The sequence below is a fragment of the Danio rerio genome, chromosome 6 (genome assembly GCF_052040795.2).
Source record: "Danio rerio strain M-AB ecotype USA chromosome 6, GRCz13ab, whole genome shotgun sequence".
Classification (NCBI taxonomy): domain Eukaryota; kingdom Metazoa; phylum Chordata; class Actinopteri; order Cypriniformes; family Danionidae; genus Danio; species Danio rerio.
In genome coordinates this window covers 51,145,968-51,169,837 of record NC_141026.1, presented here as the reverse complement: position 1 = coordinate 51,169,837, position 23,870 = coordinate 51,145,968, and the positions used below count along the sequence as shown (strand labels likewise).

The 23,870-nt window shown below is 34.1% G+C and overlaps 2 protein-coding genes across 4 annotated transcripts; one reads left to right on the top strand and one right to left on the bottom strand.

Moving 5' to 3' along the window:
* Window positions 1–1,857: 1,857 nt before the first annotated feature.
* On the bottom strand, window positions 1,858–8,697 carry tshba (thyroid stimulating hormone subunit beta a). 3 transcript variants are annotated; one of them, NM_181494.2, is given in 3 exon segments: window positions 1,858–2,434; window positions 4,148–4,335; window positions 6,405–6,425. In NM_181494.2, coding segments are annotated over 2 exon segments (447 nt in total). In that variant the 5' UTR covers window positions 4,307–4,335; window positions 6,405–6,425; the 3' UTR covers window positions 1,858–2,146.
* A 621-nt stretch (window positions 8,698–9,318) lies between these two features.
* Window positions 9,319–23,867, top strand: slc5a8l (solute carrier family 5 member 8, like; the record flags this gene model as incomplete). The annotated part of the gene is given in 15 exon segments (NM_001034969.1): window positions 9,319–9,762; window positions 12,766–12,831; window positions 13,049–13,100; window positions 14,543–14,610; window positions 15,918–16,072; window positions 18,114–18,254; window positions 18,770–18,899; window positions 18,977–19,065; window positions 21,126–21,238; window positions 21,358–21,425; window positions 21,762–21,848; window positions 21,975–22,165; window positions 22,632–22,741; window positions 22,819–22,907; window positions 23,449–23,867. Coding segments are annotated over 15 exon segments (1,833 nt in total). The 3' UTR covers window positions 23,569–23,867.
* Window positions 23,868–23,870: the final 3 nt, after the last annotated feature.

The window sequence follows — 23,870 nt, the reverse complement described above, 5'->3', positions numbered from 1 at the left end:
CGCAACATAAAAACAACCAGATATCAACATCTAATGATGTTACAGCCTGATGTTGTGTGGACGTTATCCCTATGACGTCTATCAGATGTTGGATTTAGGTTACCATACCTGAAGAATAAATGTCAGTATTTGACGTCAATATGACGCTGGTTTAAGATGTTGGCTTGACGTTGGATTTTGGCTACTTTCCAACACAACCTAAAATCAATCAAATATCAACGTCATTTCACATCTTTATTGGAATTCAAAGTTAAATTGTCCTTAGAACGCTGGTGACCTAAATCTAACCTTATATTAATGTCTTAAGACGTTTTGTGTCTGCTGGGCAGGCACAAGACATTTTACCAATTGGAAGTTTAGAAAAGAATATTTGTGTTGAATTATTTATACATCAAAAATGTTTACATTTACAAGTTTTAAAATTTACAAAACCTCAGCCACCTTAATATTTAAGTTCTTAATATCAAGTTTTTTAAGCAAAAGTCAGAGTTAATGGTTGTCCAATAGCAGGAAGTGAGCCTTAAAATAATAGGTGACTATAAATTCTTTCCAAGTAGTGCTATTCAATCATTTGAGACAATTGTATAGATGCATTATATCGCAATATATATATATATATATATATATATATATATATATATATATATATATATATATATATATATATATATATATATAAATATAAAATATTGCAATGTCAGATTTTTTAAATATCATGCAGCCCTAATTTAAACAATAAATCATTTTTCAAAAATCATGTTTTTATAATCAACATGGACAAAATAATGAACATGTTTTCAAAAACTGCCATTTTGAAAGTTGTTTTAAAATTTGCATTTTCAGTCTCTCACAAACATTGTTTTCATGTAACTTTTTTGTTTTCATGTAACTATTGCAAAAATCCAGAATAGGTTTTCCATCCACTCCCTTTCAGCTCAGTGTCTCAACATTTGGTTCAAACATTGGCCAAAGGCAAGAATATTTGTTTAACAACAAATGGCAAATTGGACAAGAGGAATGTTTGGAGAACCTGTTTTTGCAGTTCTGGCCCATCGGATCTTGAGAAAACATCTATCTTACAAATGAACATTTCTCTATGACTTTGTGATTTGCAGAGGACTGTACAGTATTTTAGAAAAAAAGTAAGCATGAAGGTTTATTGTTATACTTAACTCCCAGATCAGTAAAACATCACAGAACATATACAATTTTTATTAGATCCTAGCTAAAAAAAATTAAGCATTGTGAATGGCAATGTTTCTAAGATGTTTAAATGTCCAATTTTCTTGTCGTGATTAGTGACCTTATTAGTGACCTTGTTTTTAAAGGCACATGTTACGCAACTTCTAATCTCCATTGCTCACAATATTTAATTCTTGTTATGTTTAAAAACTTTCAAGAATGTTACCAATTTACAAAATAAAAAACATTAAGAGTGATGAGAAAATTTTTACATTGTCTATCAAGAGAAAGTTGAGAGAAAGTTTATCAAGTTAAACATAAAGATGTACGAATGTTGTCCTAAGAACGTTCTCTCAGCATTATGAGAAAGCAGAACATTAACATCAATAATGTTAAGGTTACTTAAAAAAGTTTTATCTTACCATTTACATAACCATCATAAAACATTCCCTTAGCTATACAAAACCAAATGCTTGTGAAAAGTTGCTGTGTGTTCCTGGACTGAAATTACTCACTTCAACTTTTGTTTTGCTTTAATCCACTGCACGAGTAGCCTTTCACCTTTAAACCAACTGTAAACCATAATAGAGTTGGAATAATTTCATAAACACAAACTGTTAAGCCATAAACACCAACAATAATGATAAAGCTCAGTTTTATGAAAGCATTTTTACACTGTATTTTTTATGGCAACCCTGCCAGTCAAACACTAAAACACCATTAAAGTTCACAAAAGGTATATCATCCTTAAAAGCATAAATATTTGAACCCTATTAAAACCACACCTTCTTTTTAAATCATGTTTGGCTTCAATAAACACATCAGATGCTGGATATAAAACCCAGTAACGTAATGGATTAGGTAACTTTATGACATAAGGTTTACTCAACAATTATCTAACAAACAACTGTTCCCATGAGCATGAAGACTTTAATTTTAGATTCAGCCAAGGAATAATCAAATATTACTCATACTGGTCCCAATATGCTTGGGCGTAGTTGTTCTCCTCGGGGTACAGATGATGCACAGGTTTAGAGCATCTCATCCCAGCGCTGCGGGTTTTAAGGGCACATTCATCACTGTGGGTTTTGCAGGTGCTGCAGTGGCAGCTAAGTGCCACTGGGTAGGTGAAGTGAGGATCTGCATGTGAAGGGCATCCCGGCAAGACGGCTGTCCGGTACTCAACTTCCTGATAAGTGCATCCCCTCTGAACAATAAAACGAGGACCCACCAACTCCTTTATGTTACTGTCCTGTGGAATGAATGTTTGGTGCATATTTAGCCATATTATGACTAAGTAATTCCGAAAGCATTTGATCTATAGCACTTTTGTTTTTCTGTGGAACCCAAAATGAAATGATATCCACTATTTTCCTATGCCTCATGATGCTTTGTATTGATTATGAAAGTAGTTTCTGATATATTGTAAACAATCAGTGATAAGTGTAGGAAAATAGGGAAAAATAGGGAACAATGAGGTGTCATTAATCTCTTCACAGTTCATTAAATATTAAAAGGCAACTCGAAATCCCATAAAGAAATTTGATATATAAAAATATACACCAATTACATATGAGATATTTGGATTTCACATGTATAAACCGTCATACTGTATATGCAACTAATATTTCAATATATGCAAAAATGGCCATTTATCAACCATTAGAATGAACGTATGGTCACTCTTTACAACAAGGTTCCATTTGTTAATGTATTTACTAACATAACCTAATAATGAACAATACTTGTACAGCATTAATCAATCATAGTTCAACATGTACTAATGTATTATTACCATTCTAATTCATGCTTGTAAACATTAGTTATTGCACCATGAGTTTACATGAACTAACAATAAACAACTGTATTTTAACTAACATTAAGTAACATTAACAAATACTGTAATGAATGTATTGTTCATTGTTTGTTCTTGTTAGTAAATGCATTAACTAATACAACCTTATTGTAAAGCGTTACTGAAAATATAGATGAAGAAACAAACAAATAAATTATAGATAATATAGTTGAACATGGCGACGCAGTGGCGCAGTAGGTAGCGATGTCGCCTCACAGCAAGAACGTCATTGATTCGAGCCTCAGGTGGGTCAACTGGAATTTTTGTGTGGAGTTTGCATGTTCTCCCTGCTTTCACATGGGTTTCCTCCGGGTGCTCCGGTTTCCCCCACAGTTCAAGGACATGCGGTACAGGTGAATTGAGGTAGGCTAAATTGAGTGTGAATTAGTGTTTATGGATGCTTCCCAGACATTGCAGCTGGAAGGGCATCCGTTGCGTAAACATGTGTTGGATAAGTTGGAGGTTCATTCCGCTGTGGCGACCCCAGATTAATAAAGGGACTAAGGCGAAAAGAAAATGAATGAATATTTGAACACATATGCACATATTTGTAATTCCAGTGGTTGAAACAAATATAAATGGCAATTTTTGCTATATTTTTAAATACCGTATACAGTATGTTGCATATATGAATTTTTTTATTTACTAGAACTTCTATGCTAAGTGTTTTGAGTTTCTACATTGTAAAAGTGCTATAGAAATAAACATGAATTGAAAATCAAAAACCATTGTCTAGACAAGCTAAGTGTCTTATTTTTAGAAATAATATGTCAAATTAAGTGAGTTTTTCCTAAAAACAAGATAAAAAAATCATCCAATGGGTAAAGTAAAATGAACTAGTTTTTGTTTTATAATATCTTTAACTCTTAGGTACCTATTGAAACGGTACCACCCCACCGACAGCTTGTTTATACCTTTATTCCTGAGAGTGTACAATGGAAATACCATAACATCTGATTGTATTCTACAGAATAAGGGTGAGTAAACAATAACAGAATTATCTAGTGCGTAAATCAGCTTATCGCACTGCAAGAAGAAACTTGTGTGCTATTGGACCCAGTTGTCTATATATAGCGTCTTCTTCACATACACTAAGCTGTGTCCACTTACCCTGGAGAAACAGAAGCCCATGCAGATGGTGGTGTTGACAGCCACACAGTAATTGCACTCCTGTCTCTCAATGTAGATGGTGTAGTCAGTGGGGGCACACATAGGCACGGCAACCTTCATTAAAAGTCCCAGCATGCCAATAACATACAGGAGAGACATGATAGGTGGCAGTGTATGAGGATGTCTGTCTGTTTTTGGGAAACCACAGTGAATGTAATGACAAATATACACAACTACTTGGCATAAACATGTTACACCTGCAGCCAATTTGATGTTCAGAGTTGTTAAATAGGTATAAATGAGGGCTTTAGGCGTACTTGAGCCATTTATAACAAACCTGTGAGTTAAATAACAGCCTGTCACACAGCATGTTACAGCATAAGATCAAATTAGTATGATCAAATCAATTGTATTGTGAATAATAAATCTAAATACCTACAGCTGAATTCTAAATACCAAAATATTCATTTCAAAAACGTATTTTTATATGGTATCACGTTCAATATATATACATTCAATATATATACATACAGTTGAAGTCAGAATTATTCCCCCCTTTGATTTTTTTTCTTTTTTAAATATTTCCCAAAATATGTAGAACAGACCAAAGACATTTTCACAGTATGCCTGATAATTTTTATTCTTCTGGAGAAAGTCTTATTTGTTTTATTTCGGCTAGAATAAAAGCAGTTTTAAATTTAAAAAAAAACATTTTTGGGACAAAATTATTAGCCCCATTAAGCTATATTTTACCAACTATTTTATGCTCGTTTTGGATATGCGCATTAAAAAACGGTTGATGAAAACACTAGCGCATAACTGAGTAGGATAAACTTTTTATTTGATAAGAAAAGATGCACATAAACTACAATGGAAACACTTTTACCAAACAAATTACAGTATGCGCATTTAAAAAAAGTTATATGATTTTGTTATGAGATCATGTGTTGATAAAACTGTGTGTGAATGGAAAAACCAGCAGGCTGAGCACACTGTAAAACATCTGAAATCTTGTTTTAGTCATTCTAAAACACCTGAACCATTTCAGTTTTAGTGTTATTATATTATTATTGACCTCCAGGACTTTTAAGAGCATCTGTGCTTAGCATCATATGCCTTTAAATGCCAACATGCGTTCATTACGTGTCAGCATTGTCTTCTGTCGTCAACCAGATTTCAGGCGCAAGAAATATATTAAATAAAGAAAAAAGTGACACAGCTTGTCCTACCGCAGGAAATTCTGTTTTACTGTTGATATTTGGTGTCAACTTATCAGAAAGTGACGATTTTGTTCTCTTTGACAACATTGGATAGAAACGCAGATTTATTTGCATGTCTTTTAAGCGATAATCCAGTTTTGCGCATACGTTTAATTCACAACTTTGGATGGAAACATGGTTAATGAGTTAAAAAAAAAATTTGTTAACATTTATATCAATAGACCAAAGAGAAGAGGTAAGTTTGACTGATTTAAAGAAAAAAAAAATTAATGTGGATGAAGCTCTAATTTCTAAAGGTAATGTGTTCCAGTGTTTTGGAGCATAGACAAAAAAAGTCTGTCTCTTTGTTTTTGAGAAAGATTTAGGTACAATTAGCAGGAGCTAAGCAGAGGACCTGAGGGATCTTTGGGGAGAATACAAACTTAAAGGTTCAGATATCTAGGCCAAGGCAAGTCTATAGAGATCTTTAAATACATATATTAAAAATCAATTCTCTGTTTCACAGGGAGCCAGTGAAGAGAGGCCTGGATGGGAGATATATGTTTTCTCTTTTTGTTCCAATCAAAAGATGGACTGCTGCATTTTGGACTTTCTGTAAGTGTGAGATTGATGACTGTGTATGCTGCATTACAATAATCAAGCCTAGAAGAGATAAACATGAATAACATTCTCCAAGTCTTTAAAAGAAAGGACTTTAACTTTCTTAGTTGTTTTAGTTGGAAGAAGCTAGCCCTAACCAACCTTAGGGATTTCCATAATGTTTCATACAAATAACAACGCCCAGCTCCATCATCCCAACAAAGCAACCCATATATCATCTACAATCTCAAATTTCTATGAACTTGAAAAAGCAATCAGGTCCAAACCTAAGCCAAGTTAAAGTTTCCTCATGAAAAGATGTCAAAGCAAAGATCAAAGACCCACAATGCAAATTTAAAAGTAAAACACACTTAAATAACAGTTCTGTTGAAATACACATTCACATAACAGATATTGTTTTACACTGCAGTATTACAATAAATCAACTGAGTCCTTACCTGGAGGGTCTGGATTAACCTGCTTGTGTTGAAAGGCTTCTGCTCTTATACAGACACTGATCCTGATCTCCATCTGTCTTCATCATCATCATTATCATCCACCCTGCAACATGCATAAAACAGAAGCTTTCTAATCAAATTACCCACATGCTGTATGCTTACTATTCAGACCCCGCTTAATATTCAATGCATGTCAATTAGTCAAGATTTTCTCGGTGTTCTGAGTTCTGTTAGACTTCAGATATTTCTTCTAATATCCCTTGTAAAATAAAAAATCTAAGAACGAATATATTAATTTATAAGCAATAATTTTAAAATATAGTTTTTTAGTGTAGCTCTTAAAGGGATATTTCCATCAAAAATGAAAATTGTGTCATCAGTAACGTACCCTTTAAGAGTTTCTTTTACTGAACACTAAAGATGTTTTGAAAACAACTTGACACCTGTAACTATTAACTTCCATAGTATTTGTTTTTCTTAGCATGAAAGTTGATCATTGCAGATTTTTTACTTTTTAAAAAATATCCTCTGTAGTGTTCAACACACACAAAAAGAAACTCTTAAAATTTTCAAACAACTCGAGGGAATAAATAGTGAGTAAAATGTTCATTTTTGGGTGAACTATCCCTTTAAGAGAATTTGATAAAAAAAAACTTTAATGACTATTTACATAACATTTTATATGAAAGTCTTAAATGGCACATATTTTACTCCTTTTTAAAGATTTAAAATAAGTATTTTGTGTCTCCAAAATGTGTCTGTAAAGTTTCAGCTCAAAACACCCATCAGATTATTTATTAAACTTTTCGGAATATTGGATTGTTCTGCTTTAAAGGCACAGGCCACAGAAACAGCTCCCCACCCACCATTCCCATGTGCCTGTCAGAATGTGCCTAAATCTCCACCTCAGCTGCGTCAGATAAACAGCACATTGACAGACATGAAAGAAGCATATATCATGTTACATTTGTAAGAAATACTACAGTAAAAACTTTCCCAATGATTATTTGATGTATTTGTTGTGAAGTTAATTCAAGTCTTTCTGCAAAAAGTCACACACAATATCGTTACAAACATACACACATACACACACACACACACACACACACACACACACACACACACAGGCGTTTAACTTTGCATGCAAATGTGACAGGATACACGTTAATATACACTGTTGTATGGATATCCTTTATGTTAATGTACAAAATAAACTTGATTTAATGTCCACAAATCGAGACTGAAGTGTCTTCTTTTATAATTGCACTGACATGCGGCTGTGGTGATAAAGTAAAGATGGTAAATTCACTGTAATTTATTACAAACATGCACGAACATGTTTCAAAAACGTTTTAAGCTTGTAAAACTCATTCATGATGATGATTGATGACCACAGAAAGCCGAACAGATCTTTTAATTCCAGTTGCTTTGCGCACATCCTGTTTTGTTGATATGATTATACGCATTACTATGGAGACATGCTAATACATGTCTGTCAATCAAATGGGTGGGTGGGGAAACCTCACTCTTACGTCACATTGTGTTGGGCCTCAAAATGGGAGGGATTTGAATCCTATTTTAACATCTGGAAATAAAAAAAAGACACTTATTGTCTTTATATCACTTTATTTCTTTATATGACTGTGGATACACTATACTACACACAGTTCTGTCCCAACAGCTTACAAAAGATGATTTTCATCATAGGTGCCTGTTAATATCAGACATGTTTTCTAGGAGAATCAATTAACATGTTTTGCTGTCTAGAGGGCAAAACCGACACATTAGCCAGATTTTTCTTTTCTACAGTAGCTTTTTGGGCCCGATCCAAAATCAATGTTTCAACTGTAGATAACTTTGGTATAACCAGACGTTTAATGTTACTTTCCTACAATAAATCCTGGATTTATTTAATACCTTTTTGGCGTTTCTAAGATACTCGGTGTCGAAACATATCCTATGCCATTTATGTACACTAATTAGCCTGTATTATCACATAACTTGGCAACAAATGAGCTTCATTTAGTCATCTGGCTTGGCAGATCACACACGTGATCTTTAATAAAGATACATGCTGCCAGTTCAGTCAATTTAACAAGCTCTCATCATATAAATCATCCAGGCCTTATCTTGTGTGTAAAGTTCACACAATTGAAAATGGAAAAGCAAGCAATTCTTTCCAGCTGAGTGATGCTTATTTTCAACATACATTTTTCGAATCTCTACAAACTGTACGAGCATCACAAATACAAGGTGTTTTCACAGTATCACACCTTAACCTCCTTAACGCCACAGTGTAAATGACGTTATTTTACTGTAAGGTTCACAGTAAACCTGTGCAGAAGAATAGTGTGGTTTTACAACTTCAATTGTTTGCGCATATCTTATAACCTCCTATAGAACCCTGCTGTTAATAATTGCTTCATCTTATCGCCTGTAATGTCCCAGTCAAGCTGTAACTGATTGGAAAACTGCTCACTGTTTCTGATTTACCTGAAAGTGTCAGTACTAGACACTGATTCAACACCAATGGGAAACTTTTTAAGCTTTAAAAAAACAAAAGCAAACCTCACTACAGTACCAGGAACTGAGGAGTCTGACATGACCTGCGATGATGAAACGGTATGTTATGTTAGTCATATTCTGGAAGTCTTCCGATCTTCACTAGTTCTTCTTGTGCTTTTGCAAGCTTATCAACCGGAGGCAAATGCTTTGACTAAGTTAGCATGACGTTTCCTACTGAATTCATTAAGCAACTCCAAGATTAGGAATAAAAAAAAGAAACATTCACTTCCTTTTACAATGTAACTCGATATGTCTTCTGGCCTTGAGGGATCATTAACCCAAGACGTGAATTCTTATCACTTATTGGCACACACAGGAGCTACATGGTTTCGTCCTCCTTTTGGCAAACACTTCAGAGGACTTTTCAGGAGAACATCACGTCTGACCGGTGTGGCATCGGCTATATAATGGTCTAAAATCTCTCTCTTTTTTTTTAATCATGCCGGGCTCTGGAGGTCCAGTTGCGACGTTCTCCGTCTGGGACTATGTGGTGTTTGCTGGCTTGATTCTTGTTGCAGCAGGCATTGGTTTGTTTCAATCATTTCGTGGACGTAAGGAGGCAAGCAGTGATGAGTTTCTACTGGGGGGCCGTCAGATGACTGCGGTGCCTGTGGCTTTGTCTCTAACGGCTAGTTTTATGTCTGGCATCACCGTTATTGGCACTCCTGCCGAGGCGTACCTGTATGGCACACCATTCTGGCTCTTCTTCATCTCCTACGCCATCATGTCCACCATCAGTGCTGAGATCTTCGTGCCATTGTTCTACCGGCTGAACATCACCAGCACATATGAGGTGAGAGGGTTTGCATGAGGACAGAGAACACAAATAGACTGAAAAGACTCGCCATTTGTGCTTAATAAAGATCAATAGATAGAGTGAAATGAGGACAAGGGAGAGATAGGGGAATGGAAATCAAAGGGATGTAAAAGACAGGATCAATGTCAGGATGTCAAGGGGTAACATTGGGTTTTTGATGGTCCCTCAATGGATGTCCAAATGAATACTTTTGCAACAGTCTAATAGTACTACTACTAATACCAAATGAAAAAACAAAAAAAACAAAAAATGCAATAAATTTCTCCTTTAGATATTTTGGGACTATATGTATACTTTTTCTCCAAACCCTTACAAAACAGTCTAGTAATATGGTAGTTAACATGTATTTAAAGTTACTAATAGTTTACAAAATTACTAGCTTAACCTAGTTATTGACAAACAGATTTATCTTCTCTGGCATTGCACTATTGTTTTTGACATTTTAATAGCATTTTATTATATATTACTGTGCAAAAGCTATTAATGGTCAATGTCTGTGTGGAAATACCTAAAATATAAGTAAAATCAATTAGCATTAGGAAAAGTTAGAGATATTATAAATCAATATTCATTTCAACAACAGCGGATTTAATAGAACTTATTCTACTAACTCCAAGCCTAACCTAAAGGTCTGCAAATACTATAATGAAAGGTACTTGTTATGTGCAATAGTTACTTATATAGTTGACAGAATGTCTAAAGTGTAACTTAGTACAATGCCAGAGGTGTTAAATCTGTTTGTCAGTAACTGTTTGGCAGTTTTAGAGTGTTAAATTGTAAATTCCAATGTGCAAAAGCCATTAAAGAGCTGTCTGTGTGGAAAAAAAGCACAATTAAAGCTAAAATAGTTAGAATATGAAGTGAATTTTAAAATAGTCCAGATAGTTATTGGCATGCAATTCTTACGATTAACCTATTAAACACTGTTAGTGGCGAAGCAGTGGCGCAGTAGGTAGTGCTGTCGGCTTCCAGCAAGAAGGTCGCTGGGTCCCTGGTTCGAGCCTCGACTCAGTTGGCATTTCTGTGTGGAGTTTGCATGTTCTCCCTGCGTTCGCGTGCTCCGATTTCCCCCACAGTCCAAAGACATGCGGTACAGGTGAATTGGGAAATTGTCCGTAGTGTATGAGTGTGTGTGAATGTGTGTTGATGTTTTCCAGAGATGGGTTGCGGCTGGAAGGGCATCCACTGCGTAAAAACTAGCTGGATAAGTTGGCGGTTCATTCCGGTGTGGCGGCCCCGAATTAATAAAAGGACTAAGCCAACAAGAAAATGAATGAATGAATGAATGAACACTGTCAGTGTTAGCTTAGAAAAACAGTATGTAATAATTGATCCCCTTTGTTATTCTGTTATCTATGAGTAATTTCACAAGTGCGTCTAGTTTCACAAGTGCGTCAAGTTACTAATACGGCAGATAAGTATTTTAATACTTATTAGTTGACTTATAGTTGAATAGTTACTTATATTCAAAGTTATCCTTTGACATTGTGCTGTATTTGGGGTTTTAATAGTGAGTGTTTTATTGTGGAATAGTGATAAATAAATAATAATAATAATTGAATTGAAATAGAAAATGGCGAGTATCTCAATATACGCACTGAGTTCGAATCACACGTTATTCTTATGCTAAACTATCAAAACCACATTGATGTTAATCTGAAAAGAAACAGCACGTAATAGTTCATCATACATGTGTGAGTTGTGTAATTGTGTGAATTATATGAAGTAAATGTGTCGTTACGTTTGCTAATGACAATAAATAAATCGAAATAGAAAATTGCTTGTATTTCAACATCAGTATCGCTACTTATTCCAATGATTAACCATTTAAAACAACATCAATGTTAATCTAAGAAAAAAACAGCAAGTAATAGTTCATCGTACATGCGTGAGTTTTGTGTAATTGTGTAAATTATATAAACCAAATGTGTTGTCATGTTTGTTAATAAAAATAAATAAATCGAAAACGGTGTGTATTTCAACATCAGTAATCCTGAAGTGTTTGAAACATGTTATTCTTATGATTAATCATTAAAACAATATCGATGTTAATCAGAGAAAAAAACAGCACATAATAGTTCATCCTACATGTGTGAGTTTTGTGTAATTGTGTGAATTATATAAAGTAAATGTGCTGTTACGTTTGCTAATGATAATAATACATTAATCGAAATTGAAAATGGTGTGTATTTTAATATCAGTATCACTGAAGTGTTTGAATCACACGTTATTCTTATGATTAACCATTAAAACAATATCAATGTTAATCTGAGAAAAAAACAGCACATAGTAGTTCATCGTACATGCATGAGATTTGTGTAATTGCATAAATTAAATAAAGCAAATGTCTACGTTTGCTAATAATAAAAAAAATATCGAAATCGGGTGAGGCAGTGGCGCAGTAGGTAGTGCTGTCGCCTCACAGCAAGAAGGTCGCTGGTTCGAGAAAAAAACAGCACGTAATAGCTCATCATACATGCGTGAGTTTTGTGGAATTGTGTAATTTATATAAACCAAATGTGTCGTTACGTTTGCTAATGATAATTAATAGATCAAAATAGAAAATAGCTTGTTTTTAATGAGTATCGCTGATCTATTCGAATGACACATTATTCTTATGGTTAACCATTAAAACAACACCTGTGTTAATCTAAGGAAAAACAGCATGTAATAGTTCATCGTACATGTGTATGTTGTGTAAATTATATAAAGCAAATGTGTCGTTACTTTTGCTAATAAAAATATGTTAATCGATATAGAAAATGGTGTGTATTTCAACGTCAGCAGCGATGAAGTGTTCGAATCACACTTTATTCTTATGATTAACCTTTAAAACAACATCGATGTTAATCTGAGAAAATACAGCATGTAATAGTTCATCGTACACGTGTGAGTTTGGTGTAATTGTGTGAATTATATAAAGCAAATGTGTTGTTTTGTTTGCTAATAATTAATTGAATTGGTCACTTGTTTTTGCAGTACTTGGAAATGCGTTACAACAAGCTCATTCGAGTGATTGGAACCAGCATGTATATTATTCAAACCGTGAGTTGGCTTTTAGCTTTGTGCATGACTTTATACATAACCAATGATGCAAATGATGAGTGATTGCATTATAGCATGTAGTTTTGGAAAATCATTGTCTGTTGCGTCTATGCATTTTACAATTCCTAAAAGTCACATAAGTGATAAATATATTGAACAATTTCCTGTGAAAGAGATTTTTGTCTAATCGTCTAATGGGTTGTGTTATCTCTTATAGGCTTTATACACAGGCATGGTTATCTTTGCACCTGCACTCGCACTTAATCAGAGTAAGTACATAACTACGTCACATTTATTAATGCCAAAGAACAGAGCAAAGCCTGACAAAAGAAATAGTCTCTTGTTCTCAACAAGTAGATTGAAATGACAATATTGTGGAATATTTTTTTTTCCAATTTAAAACAAATGTTTAGCATTTCAATATAAAAAATTATTTATTCCTGTGATAGTGTTTTATGGCAACACGTCTCCAGTCTTCAGTGTCACACTATTCTTCTGAAACCATTTTAATATACTAATGTTTTTGACATGATTACAGTATACACTACCTGACAAAAGTCTTGTCATCGATCCCAGTTATAAGAGCAAAAAATAATGACTTCTAGTTGATAATTTGGAAAAGTGGCAGAAGGTAGATTTTTCAGATGAATCATCTGTTGAACTGCATCCCAATCATCATCACAAATACTGCAGAAGACCTATGGGACTCACATAGACTAAAATTCTCAGTCCAAAAAATCAGTCAAGTTTGGTCAAGAAAAAAATCATTGTTTGGAATTACATTCAGAATCGGGGCGTGCTAGAGATCTGCAGAGTAGATAGCAACATCAACAGCCTGAGGTATCAAGACATTTGTGCTGCCCATTACATTACAAACAACAGGAGAGTCCAAAATCTTCAGAAGGATAGGGCTCCTTCTCATACTTCAGCCTCCACATCAAAGTTCCTGAAAGCAAAGAGGGTCAAGGTGCTCCAGGATTGGCCATCCCAGTCACCAGACATGAATATTATTGAGCATATCTGCTGCAAGATGGAGGAGGAGGCATTGAAGATGAATCCAAAGAATCCAGATAAACTCTGGGAGTCCTGCAAGAACGCTTTCTTTGCCATTGCATATGACTTTATTAAGTTATTTGAGTCATTGCAGAGATGTATGGATGCAGTCCTCCAAGCTCATGGGAGTAATACACAATATTAATTCTGTTTCCACTGCACCATGACTATATATTCTATACTGTACATTATTTCAGTTAAGTGACAAGACTTTTTTCTAAGCAAAGTTAGACCTTACTGACCTAATTAAATAATTAAAAATCAAGGCATGATCATATTTTGTTTTGGTAAAATAAGCGTAATCTAGAGGCTTATATAAGCCACTTCTGATGCCAAATGATAAACTAACTTTCTAAAACTTAGATAGGCGACACGACTTTTATGAGGTAGTGTATAATATTTAAGATATAAGTATTCAGCTTAAAATACAATTCAAAGGCTTGACTAAGTTAATTAAGCAAGTCATTGGACAATAGTGATTGTTCTGTAGCCAATCAAAAATATAATTATAAATAAATGTAAGTAAATGTATATAAAAACTATTCTGTAACATAATGAATATCTAAAATGTCATGTCTAATAAATCGAAAATGTCTATACTGACCCATTTAAAAGTAAAAATATTACTAAGATTTGTGGAAAACATCTTGTGTTGCAGTTACTGGTCTGGATCTGTGGGGAGTGTTAGTGGCAACGGGGGCTGTCTGCATTATCTACTGCACCCTGGTCAGTAACTTCATTCGTGTTAATCACAACTTCACTGAATTTTTGTACTGCAATAAACATATCATATGCACATTTTAGTTTTAGCCATCTTTTAAGCGCTCTGAAAAGCTCATAATTAGAAAAATATATAAATAACTATAAATTTAGTGCTCAGGATGTCTATATTATGTATTTAAATGATCATGTGTGAAACTGTTTTCTGTTCTTCGTTTTTGTAACTGTCAATCAACTGTTTCACCTGTGCAAATCAAATTTCCTAAGGGATGAATAAACTAACCTGAACCTGAAATAATCTTTGGGTCAATGGCAAAATGATCCATATATGCTAAGTGTTCTGTTCCTTATGGAACCATCACTGGCAATGGCAACCTCTTAGTTTCTAGAACAAAAATATTAACTTCAGTTAAAGTTGAGTTCAAAATAAAGTCAAATGTTTTTACAGCTGAGATTTTTTTGGGAATCTCAGAAAAATCATTCCATAATTCAGTAAATACTGCAAGAATCCAGGAAAAATAAATTACTTTTTTTGCAGAATAAAATGTTGTATCTATATCTTAGTGTATGTTAATACTACTATAATTAAGATTAATGATCAATGCAGGAGAATTTTATTTTTTTTCTATCTATTATTAGCCTTAAAGGTTCCATGAAGTGCTATGAAATGTGCATTTTTATTCGATGTTTGACATAATCTCAACTGAAACACGTTCAGAGGGTCTTACAAAGAGTTAGCCCTCCCTTTTTTAAAAATCAGCCAGTAGAGTTTTGTTTTATCACTGCTCTGTGAGAGTGGTTGAGCTGAAGTGCATCAAATGAAAAGCAAATGAACAGCATCTTGAAGGGGTGGGTCATGTCAGATACTAAATAGCATTTGATTGGTTATGATGTGATGAGAAACTGTAGTATGAGGTTACGTGAATAAAACGGTGGATCCATTTGGGCGGGAGTGACAAACTACAAGCTTTACATGTTTATATCAGTTTTATATCTTCTAAATGTGAATTTTGTCACTATTTTGGAGCACACTAGTTTATAGATATCCTAAAAACTAAACGTTTTCTTAAGATTAAACTTTAGAAACCCTTTATTAAAAAACCTTTTTTTCACAAATTGAAAAATAAAGTCAAATTAATTTAAAAGTATACACGATTAATTTAATGTAAATCAATGTAAATATGGTCAACAGTTTGTAAACTCATTGATGTCTTTTGTGCTCTTTTTGTCCTTCCTGTGTTTATGGTGTGCACAAAGAATATCCTGCATGATTTATGAATGCGTGTTGGATCTGACTGTATTGTTGTCGTCAGGGAGGGCTGAAGGCAGTGATCTGGACAGACGTGTTTCAGATGATCATCATGTTGGGTGGTTTTGTGGCTGTTATCGCTCGCGGGGCGGTTCTGCAGGGAGGACTGGGGAGGGTCTGGAATGACAGCTTCTATGGAGGACGCCTGGAGACATTCAGGTAAAGAAAACTGGTGTAAAAGCAGGTCACATTCAGTATATACAACTGTTGCAACATACATTTGAACCTTTACAGTGTAATTTGCCTTTTGAGGAATGCATATAAAATTCTAATAATGGCATAGTTTTAAGTAAGGAAACCAAAGTTTGGAAATTGCCTTAAAGCGAGTTTACACAAAACTGAACATCTGTCAACATTTATCCTTCACTTGTCAAACTTGTTTGAGATTCTTTCTTCTGCTGAATGCAAAACAAGATATTCTGAAGAAACCACTGTTATTCACAACATCTATTATTCCCACTACTGAAGTCAATGTTTTTGAAAAAACATAATTTTTTCAAAACTTACAGAGTTCAAAATAACTCATTTTGTGTTCAACAGGATGAAGAAATTACTAAAGGTTTGAAGCCACTTGAGGATGATTAGAGAAATTTTGTCACACAAAATTTATATTTAAGACCCTTTTGCATTTATTTTCCTTCGGCTTAGTCTCTTATTTATCAGAGGTCGCCACAGCGGAATGAACCGCCAACTATTCCAGCAAATGTTTTACGCCTCGGATGCCCTTCCAGTTGCAACCCAGTTCTGGGAAACATCCATACACTCTGGCATTCATATTCACACACACTATGGCCAATTTAGCTTATTCAATTCACCTGTAGCGCATGTCTTTGGACTGTGGGGGAAACCGGAGCACCCGAAGGAAATCCACGTAAACACGAGGAGAACAAGCAAACTTTACATAGAAATGCCAACTCGAACCAGCAACCTTCTTGCTGTAAGGTGACAGTGCTAACCACTGAGCCACCGTGCCACCTGTTGCAGATTTTTATTTATACGTAAAACTTTATCCTTTCTTTTTTTATGTGTGTTTGGAGTATAAAAAAAAAAATAAACTTGTTTTTCTTTAATAAATTTCAGACTATAATTTTTGTTTTCATGTTGATTTTCTTAAAAATAAATAAGAATAGGTTTAATACATTTTAGGTTGTTTTAAAAAATAAAACGTTTTAAGTAAGTAAGTTTAAAAATTATATATATATATTTGTAATTCAGTTTTTATTTCCACAATGAATATATAACTTTTACAATCAGATATAAAAGTACTTTTAACAGCTATTACCCGTATATATCCCCCATCCCTCAGCCCATTATATACACATCAGGAAACGGAGGATAACTATAGACCAAGCAAGTGAATAAATTACATTAAATTTGACTTTCATAGAATAAGAAATATTTTTTTTCACCATTTAATTCAGAATAAATAAACGCTCACTCAAAAATAAGAAGTTGCTGATATGGAAATTTGTTTTAATTATTATTATTAAAATTTCTGAAACGATGATTCTTTGTGTCCAACCTGAAATGTGAAATGCAGTGCACAGCATATATAAGTACACCCCTTACAAATCTATCTGTTAAATTCATATTTTTAAAAAGGAACTATACAATATTATATTTGTGCATATACATAAAATAGTCATTACTAAAGACAAAGCTGGAGCTTATCTAACAATTTGAACTTACGATTACAGTCCAAAAATTAGTACAGCCAAATTTATGTTACAGAAAAATATTAAATACTTATTTGAAAAAGAGTTTTTGTAGGTTGAATTTAATTGTATTATCTTTCAATTTCTAAATGTGTTTGGTGATTAAGATATTATTTTAATAAATATATCTGTTTAATGTATCTGTTTCGTTTAAATGCAGTAAAATGTATTGCCTATATTCACTGAGAAATGGATAAAAATATTCATTTTCAAAATGAATGTACTCAATTATGCTCAGCACTGTAGATGCAAAATAGTTTTTACCATGATGCCACAGAAAGACAACACACATTCCCCAAATAACCTTAGATCTAAACATTTTTTCTTTGTCTGAAAAACATTTTTTAATCATCTTAAGAGCGTTTTACACTATAATGAATATTTTGGGAATGAAAACATTTGCATAGATGTAAAACATTCTTCAATAATCAATAAAGAACCTAACATAACCCTTACCAACTCATACCTCTGAAATGCTCCTTCAGCTTTGACCCTGACCCTCTGAGGCGTCACAGTTTTTGGACAATCGTTGTTGGTGGCAGTTTGATGTGGGCATCCATGTACTCCATCAACCAATCACAGGTCCAGCGCTATATTTCCTGCCGGACAATGACTCATGCCAAACTGTGAGTTTTTCACTCAAAACATGATCAACATTTGATCCTCCAAAACCATTTTTCTTTTCAAATACTTCGAGTGCTTTTTAAGATTTTTACAACTTTTTTCATTACATATTTTTCTTATTTGTTTTAGTTTGGCTAGAATAAAAACCCATTTTGTACTATTTTTTTTCCAGTTTCTACAGAACACTACCGTCCAGCAACTAGCCTAATTAACCTAGTTTAGTCTTTGAATTGCACTTTAAATGGCAAAATAACTACTAAAATGTAATGTATCTTCATAGAAAAAGAGAAAAGAAATCTGTTATAAAAAAAAAAAAAGTTTTTTTAAAAGGTGTTGAAAAAAAATCTCTCCTTCAAAGAGCACTTATTTTGTAAAATAATGCAAGAAAGGTTAATAATTTATTTAGTTTTTATCTGTATATCTGTACTAAAGTTCTTTTTTTGCCCTATTCCCCTTTGAATAAAAGAGACTGCATGTTTAAAGAATACATGTTAACAGTAAATGGTTGCTTGAACAGATCTCTGTATGTGAACATGGTGGGATTGTGGGTGACAGTGAGTTTGGCTATGATGTCTGGTCTCACCATGTACTCCATCTATAAAGACTGTGATCCTTTCACTAATAAAGACGTAGGAGCCACGGACCAGGTAAAACTCATCCCAGCAATAACCTCTTCATGTTTACTCAGTTTACAATTAATTTGAGCTAATAAAATGTTTTGCAGCTCCTTCCTTATCTAGTGATGGACATCCTGGCAGATTTCCCAGGACTGCCAGGTCTGTTCGTGGCTGCAGCTTACAGTGGGACATTAAGGTGAACACTGTTATTAAGATATCTGCTGTAAATCTATGTAAATTCATCTTGATCATTTTGGCACAAACATTAGCATCAGAGTGAAACAACTGAAAAGATTGATTCAAATTCATTCATTTTCTTTTCGGCTTAGTCCCTTTATTAATCTGGGGTCGCCACAGCGGAATGAACCACCAACTTATCCAGCATATGTTTTATGCAGCGGATGTCCTTCCAGCTGCAACCCATCACTGGGAAACATCCAAACACACTCATTCACACATATACACTATGGACAATTCACCTATACTGCATGTCTATGGACTGTGGGGGAAACCGGAGCACCCAGAGGAAACCCACGCAAACATCAGGAGAACATGCAAACTCCACACAGAAACGCCAACTGACCCAGCCGGAGCTCGAACCAGCGACCTTCTTGCTGTGAGGCGATTGTGCTACCCACTGCGCCACTGTGATTCATTTATACTTTTAAAAAAGGAAAAAAATAAAAAAACATTTAAAAATAAAAAAAAATATTTAGCTTGGTAAAACCATAACAGTTTCAAGTTACAATAAGCTTACTTGCTATATGCTAATGCATTTCCATGTGTATGAACATATTTTAATTATTTTTATTTGTAATTATAGTTTAGGGGTCTCAAACTCAATTTGGCAGAGAGCCATTTCAGTAACTGACAATTCATAGGAGGGCTGTTTTAACATTCAAGCACAAGAAAAAAAGTGATGTAATTGGTGCATCTTAGAACAACATACATGATGTTTCTAATTCAAGCACTGCCTCACAAATCAACAAATCAGCACGTTTTTTCTTCACACATTTGCTGAAATATATTTTTGGCTGTTTAAATTAGCATTTTGACATAATTTTGTCATTATTATAATAATAATAATTATTATTTTTCTGTCCCAACCAACTGTTGCTTTACCAAAAGTTTAACAGATAGCGTAAGAACAGAAGAAAAAGTTTGGGAAACTTTACTGGCAATTGTTCGTCTTAGTATCTTTCTTTTTGTAAAACTACAACAAAGGGGGAAAAACAATGACATATTCACATTTACTTTAACATATTCTATTCAACCAGCAGTAAAATCTACATAGTTTTCATATAAATCTAAATAGGCCTATGAGGAAAACCTATTAAATGAGACCATTTGAATCGAATATGAACAAAACTAGCATGTTACACCACCAGCATAACGTGTACGCCATGAAAGAGTTTGTTTAACAAAATACAGGTGGTATAAAGCTGAAATTAATCAAATGATCCTTGAATATTTACAAAAAGAGTACTTATGCACATTTATTTCAATGTTTTAATTAGCCGGAGAAAATTTTCATGTGCGTTACTTCCGAACGCACGCTTAGAAAAAAACTAAGTAAAAAAAATTGAAGTAAACTGAAATACAGGAAAATATAGCGCAATACTTAAACGTTCAATAGGGTGGGGGGAGGGGTTTGAGGGGTGAAAACCACAAGAGGCTATATGCACAATGATAGTGATTCTAAAACATGTTTGGGGGAACCGAATCTTATTATATTCTTGGCGTCAGCCGCGAGTTTGAAACCCTCTAATTCAGGGGTGTCAAACTCAATTCCTGGAGGGCCGAAGCCCTGCACAGTTTAGTTCCAACCCTGCTCCAACACACTTACCTGTAGGTTTCATAAAAGCCTGAAGGACTCAATTAGTTTGATCAGGTGTGTTTAATTAGGGTTGGAACTAAACTGTGCAGAGCTGCGGCCCTTTTGGAACTGAGTTTGACACCTGTGCTCTAATAGATCTCATGTATAAACTACAAAGGAATTGTTAGTAACTGATATTATATTCATTTCGAATTTATTCCAACATTGTAAATTTACAGTACTTATCCATAATGTAAACACTAAAATAAAATAAAAACTAAAATATACATAAAAAAACCTAAACAAAATCATTGTGCTTTATCTGACAAAATGATGTTAGATGCTCTAATTATGGCCTGATGTAACAATTTTTTAATTTTTTTAGTCATGTCACACATTGGTTTTCACTGTTAGATCTCTCACAAGTTTGTTTTCAACAGTACGGTGTCGTCGAGTATCAACGCTCTTGTGGCTGTGACAGTGGAAGACTTCATGAAACCTGCATGGCCTTCACTGACAGAACGACAGCTGTCCTGGATCAACATGGGCATGAGTGAGTCCATATACACTAACATCCACATGCTTTCCTTCAGTGTAAAGCAGTGGATAATGGATTGACTTTCATGTGAAAGCTTACTGTATAAGTGTAATAGAAATGCTGCTTGTCTCTAGGTGTGTTCTATGGCGCTGTTTGCATTGGCATGGCTGGTGTTGCCTCCATGATGGGAAATATACTGCAGGTAATACACAAAGCCAACAATTTAATGCAAACGTTGCTTGAAGTTTTGTAAAATCTTCTGACTTTCCTCACTGTATCTAAAGCTCCCTCTGTAACACTTGATTTTGATGCTCCATTTGAGTAGTAGACTGTCTACTTAATATCTGTTGACAGCTCCATCAACAGACATTTAACTGACTATAAGAAACTTTGCAAGTACATGTCAATTTACACTAACCCCAATCCTAACAGTCTATTTATTATCTAATGTAACAAACAGACCACCAAAATAAAGTGTGACCGCTCCCTCTGCTGGTGAGAGACTGTAACAACACACTATTGATCTCTTCCTCCACAGGCAGCTCTGTCCATATTTGGTATGATCAGCGGGCCTCTTCTGGGTCTATACATGCTGGGCATGTTCTTCCGCTGCGCAAACTCCACAGTAAGAAACATATTTACTAGTCAAATTATAAATTATACAGCTAATATTGACTTATTTAAATATGCAGTGTCATTTAAATGTGTATTAGTATCGAACTAAAAGCTACTGTATACTGATTCTCTATAGGGAGGTTTAGCTGGTTTGGCTTCTGGCTTGGCAATAACGCTGTGGGTGGGGATTGGAGCTCAGTTATATCCTCCTTTACCCGAGAAGACCCTCAGGCTTCCCTTGAGTGTGGAAGGATGTGTTGCTCTGAACACAAGCGAAACCACCACTATGACACCATTCAGCACAGTCCTGCAAACCACAACTCCACAGTTAGTATGGCTATTTCTGTTGTTGTAAATACGCAATAAATGAAATTTTTGGAGGAGTCTGTAAAAATTTTATATTATTCAATTATGCTCACCATTGCTGCATTTACTTTATTAAGAATAAAGTGAAATATTTGTAATATTGCTAAATATTATTATGATTGAAAACAACCAATTTCTATTTAAAAATAACTGAAATGTAATTTATTTTTGTGAGGCTAATCTAAATACTCTTATGAATCCTTTTGTCACACGATCCTTCAGAAATTATACCAATCTGCTAGTTTTGGTAACATTAAATCTGTTTTAATTGTCATCTATCAATTTAATGTATATTTTATAGAGAAACCTATTAAACACATATCGTATATTTTTCCTTCACTTGTTTAAATTGAATCTATACACATTTAATTGATTAATAAGCATGTTGAAATCAATGCAAACTGTAATTTCTCATTTTATCCTTTAGGCCAAGACCAGCTTTGGCAGACAACTGGTATTCTCTGTCATATCTGTATTTCTCTCCTGTTGGCATAATTGTGACCATGATCATCGCACTAATAGTTAGTGCAATCTCAGGTAAGATAAGTCTGTCGTATTGTCTTGTTAGTGAGGCAAACATTCAAGCAACATAAACGTTAAGTTTTGTGCTTTAGGTGGCTGTAAGCAGAAGAAGGTTCGACCTGAGCTCTTTATCAGCAAATCAGATCTCATTTGCTTCAGATGTAAAAAATCAGACTCAGAGGTGAGATTTATTAAATGATTTGAAGTATACTTTTTTGTTTCTCTTCTGAAAAGGTTGATGTCTTTGAGAGATTTTACCTTTACATTTGTTATTTACAAATGCTGATGAAGTGATTGCTCTGAAATTTTCCTTTTACACTTAGGACTGGGCAATATGGAAAAAAATGCAATCTCGATTAGTATTTTCTATATTGAACAATAATAATATATATTTTGATATAAGTTGTTAATTCTTCCAGATTTCAAAGAGTCAACAATGACTGAATCCACAAAAATTAGAGGGTCCATTAAAGAGCATAACTTTTTCAGCCAATAAATTCAGTTGCTGAAAATCCAGTACATCACTATTAACACACTTTTAGATTCCCATTGTTGAACATTTTAGCTGGGTGATTGATTGGTTATTAGATCAATATAGAGTAAAGAAATTATCATCAGCGCTTATTGTTATTGACATCAATTTTATTGCGATTCGATATCATATCGTTTATCCCCAGCTCAGCTTTACTTACACTTATTAACTGCATTTCTCTCCTTTTTAGGTGTCAGACCTAATTGAGACTAAGCCAAAAGACAATCAGGGTCTGGACAGTCCAGTTTTCTATGACAATGAAATTGTACTGAAAGAGAAAGACCAGCAGGAGAAGATCACAAAGCTTTAAATGTAACATAAAACCATTTTGCATATGATGTAAATAGTAAATTATAACTGTTTTATAGATATATGTATATATGCATGTGGAAATTGCTAAATTATGATAATGCATCACAAGAGAAGAGAAGCAATAAACGAATAGTAAATATTTCTATTTTTAGGCAAGTATTCTAAATGATATTATAGGGGCTTGCATAAATGATAAATTCTATGATTTTTCTGATCAAGTATGAAATAGTTTGCCCCTTAATATTTTGTTTTATGCTTTGTATTAAATCTGTTTTGAAATAAAAATTGATGAACGACTGT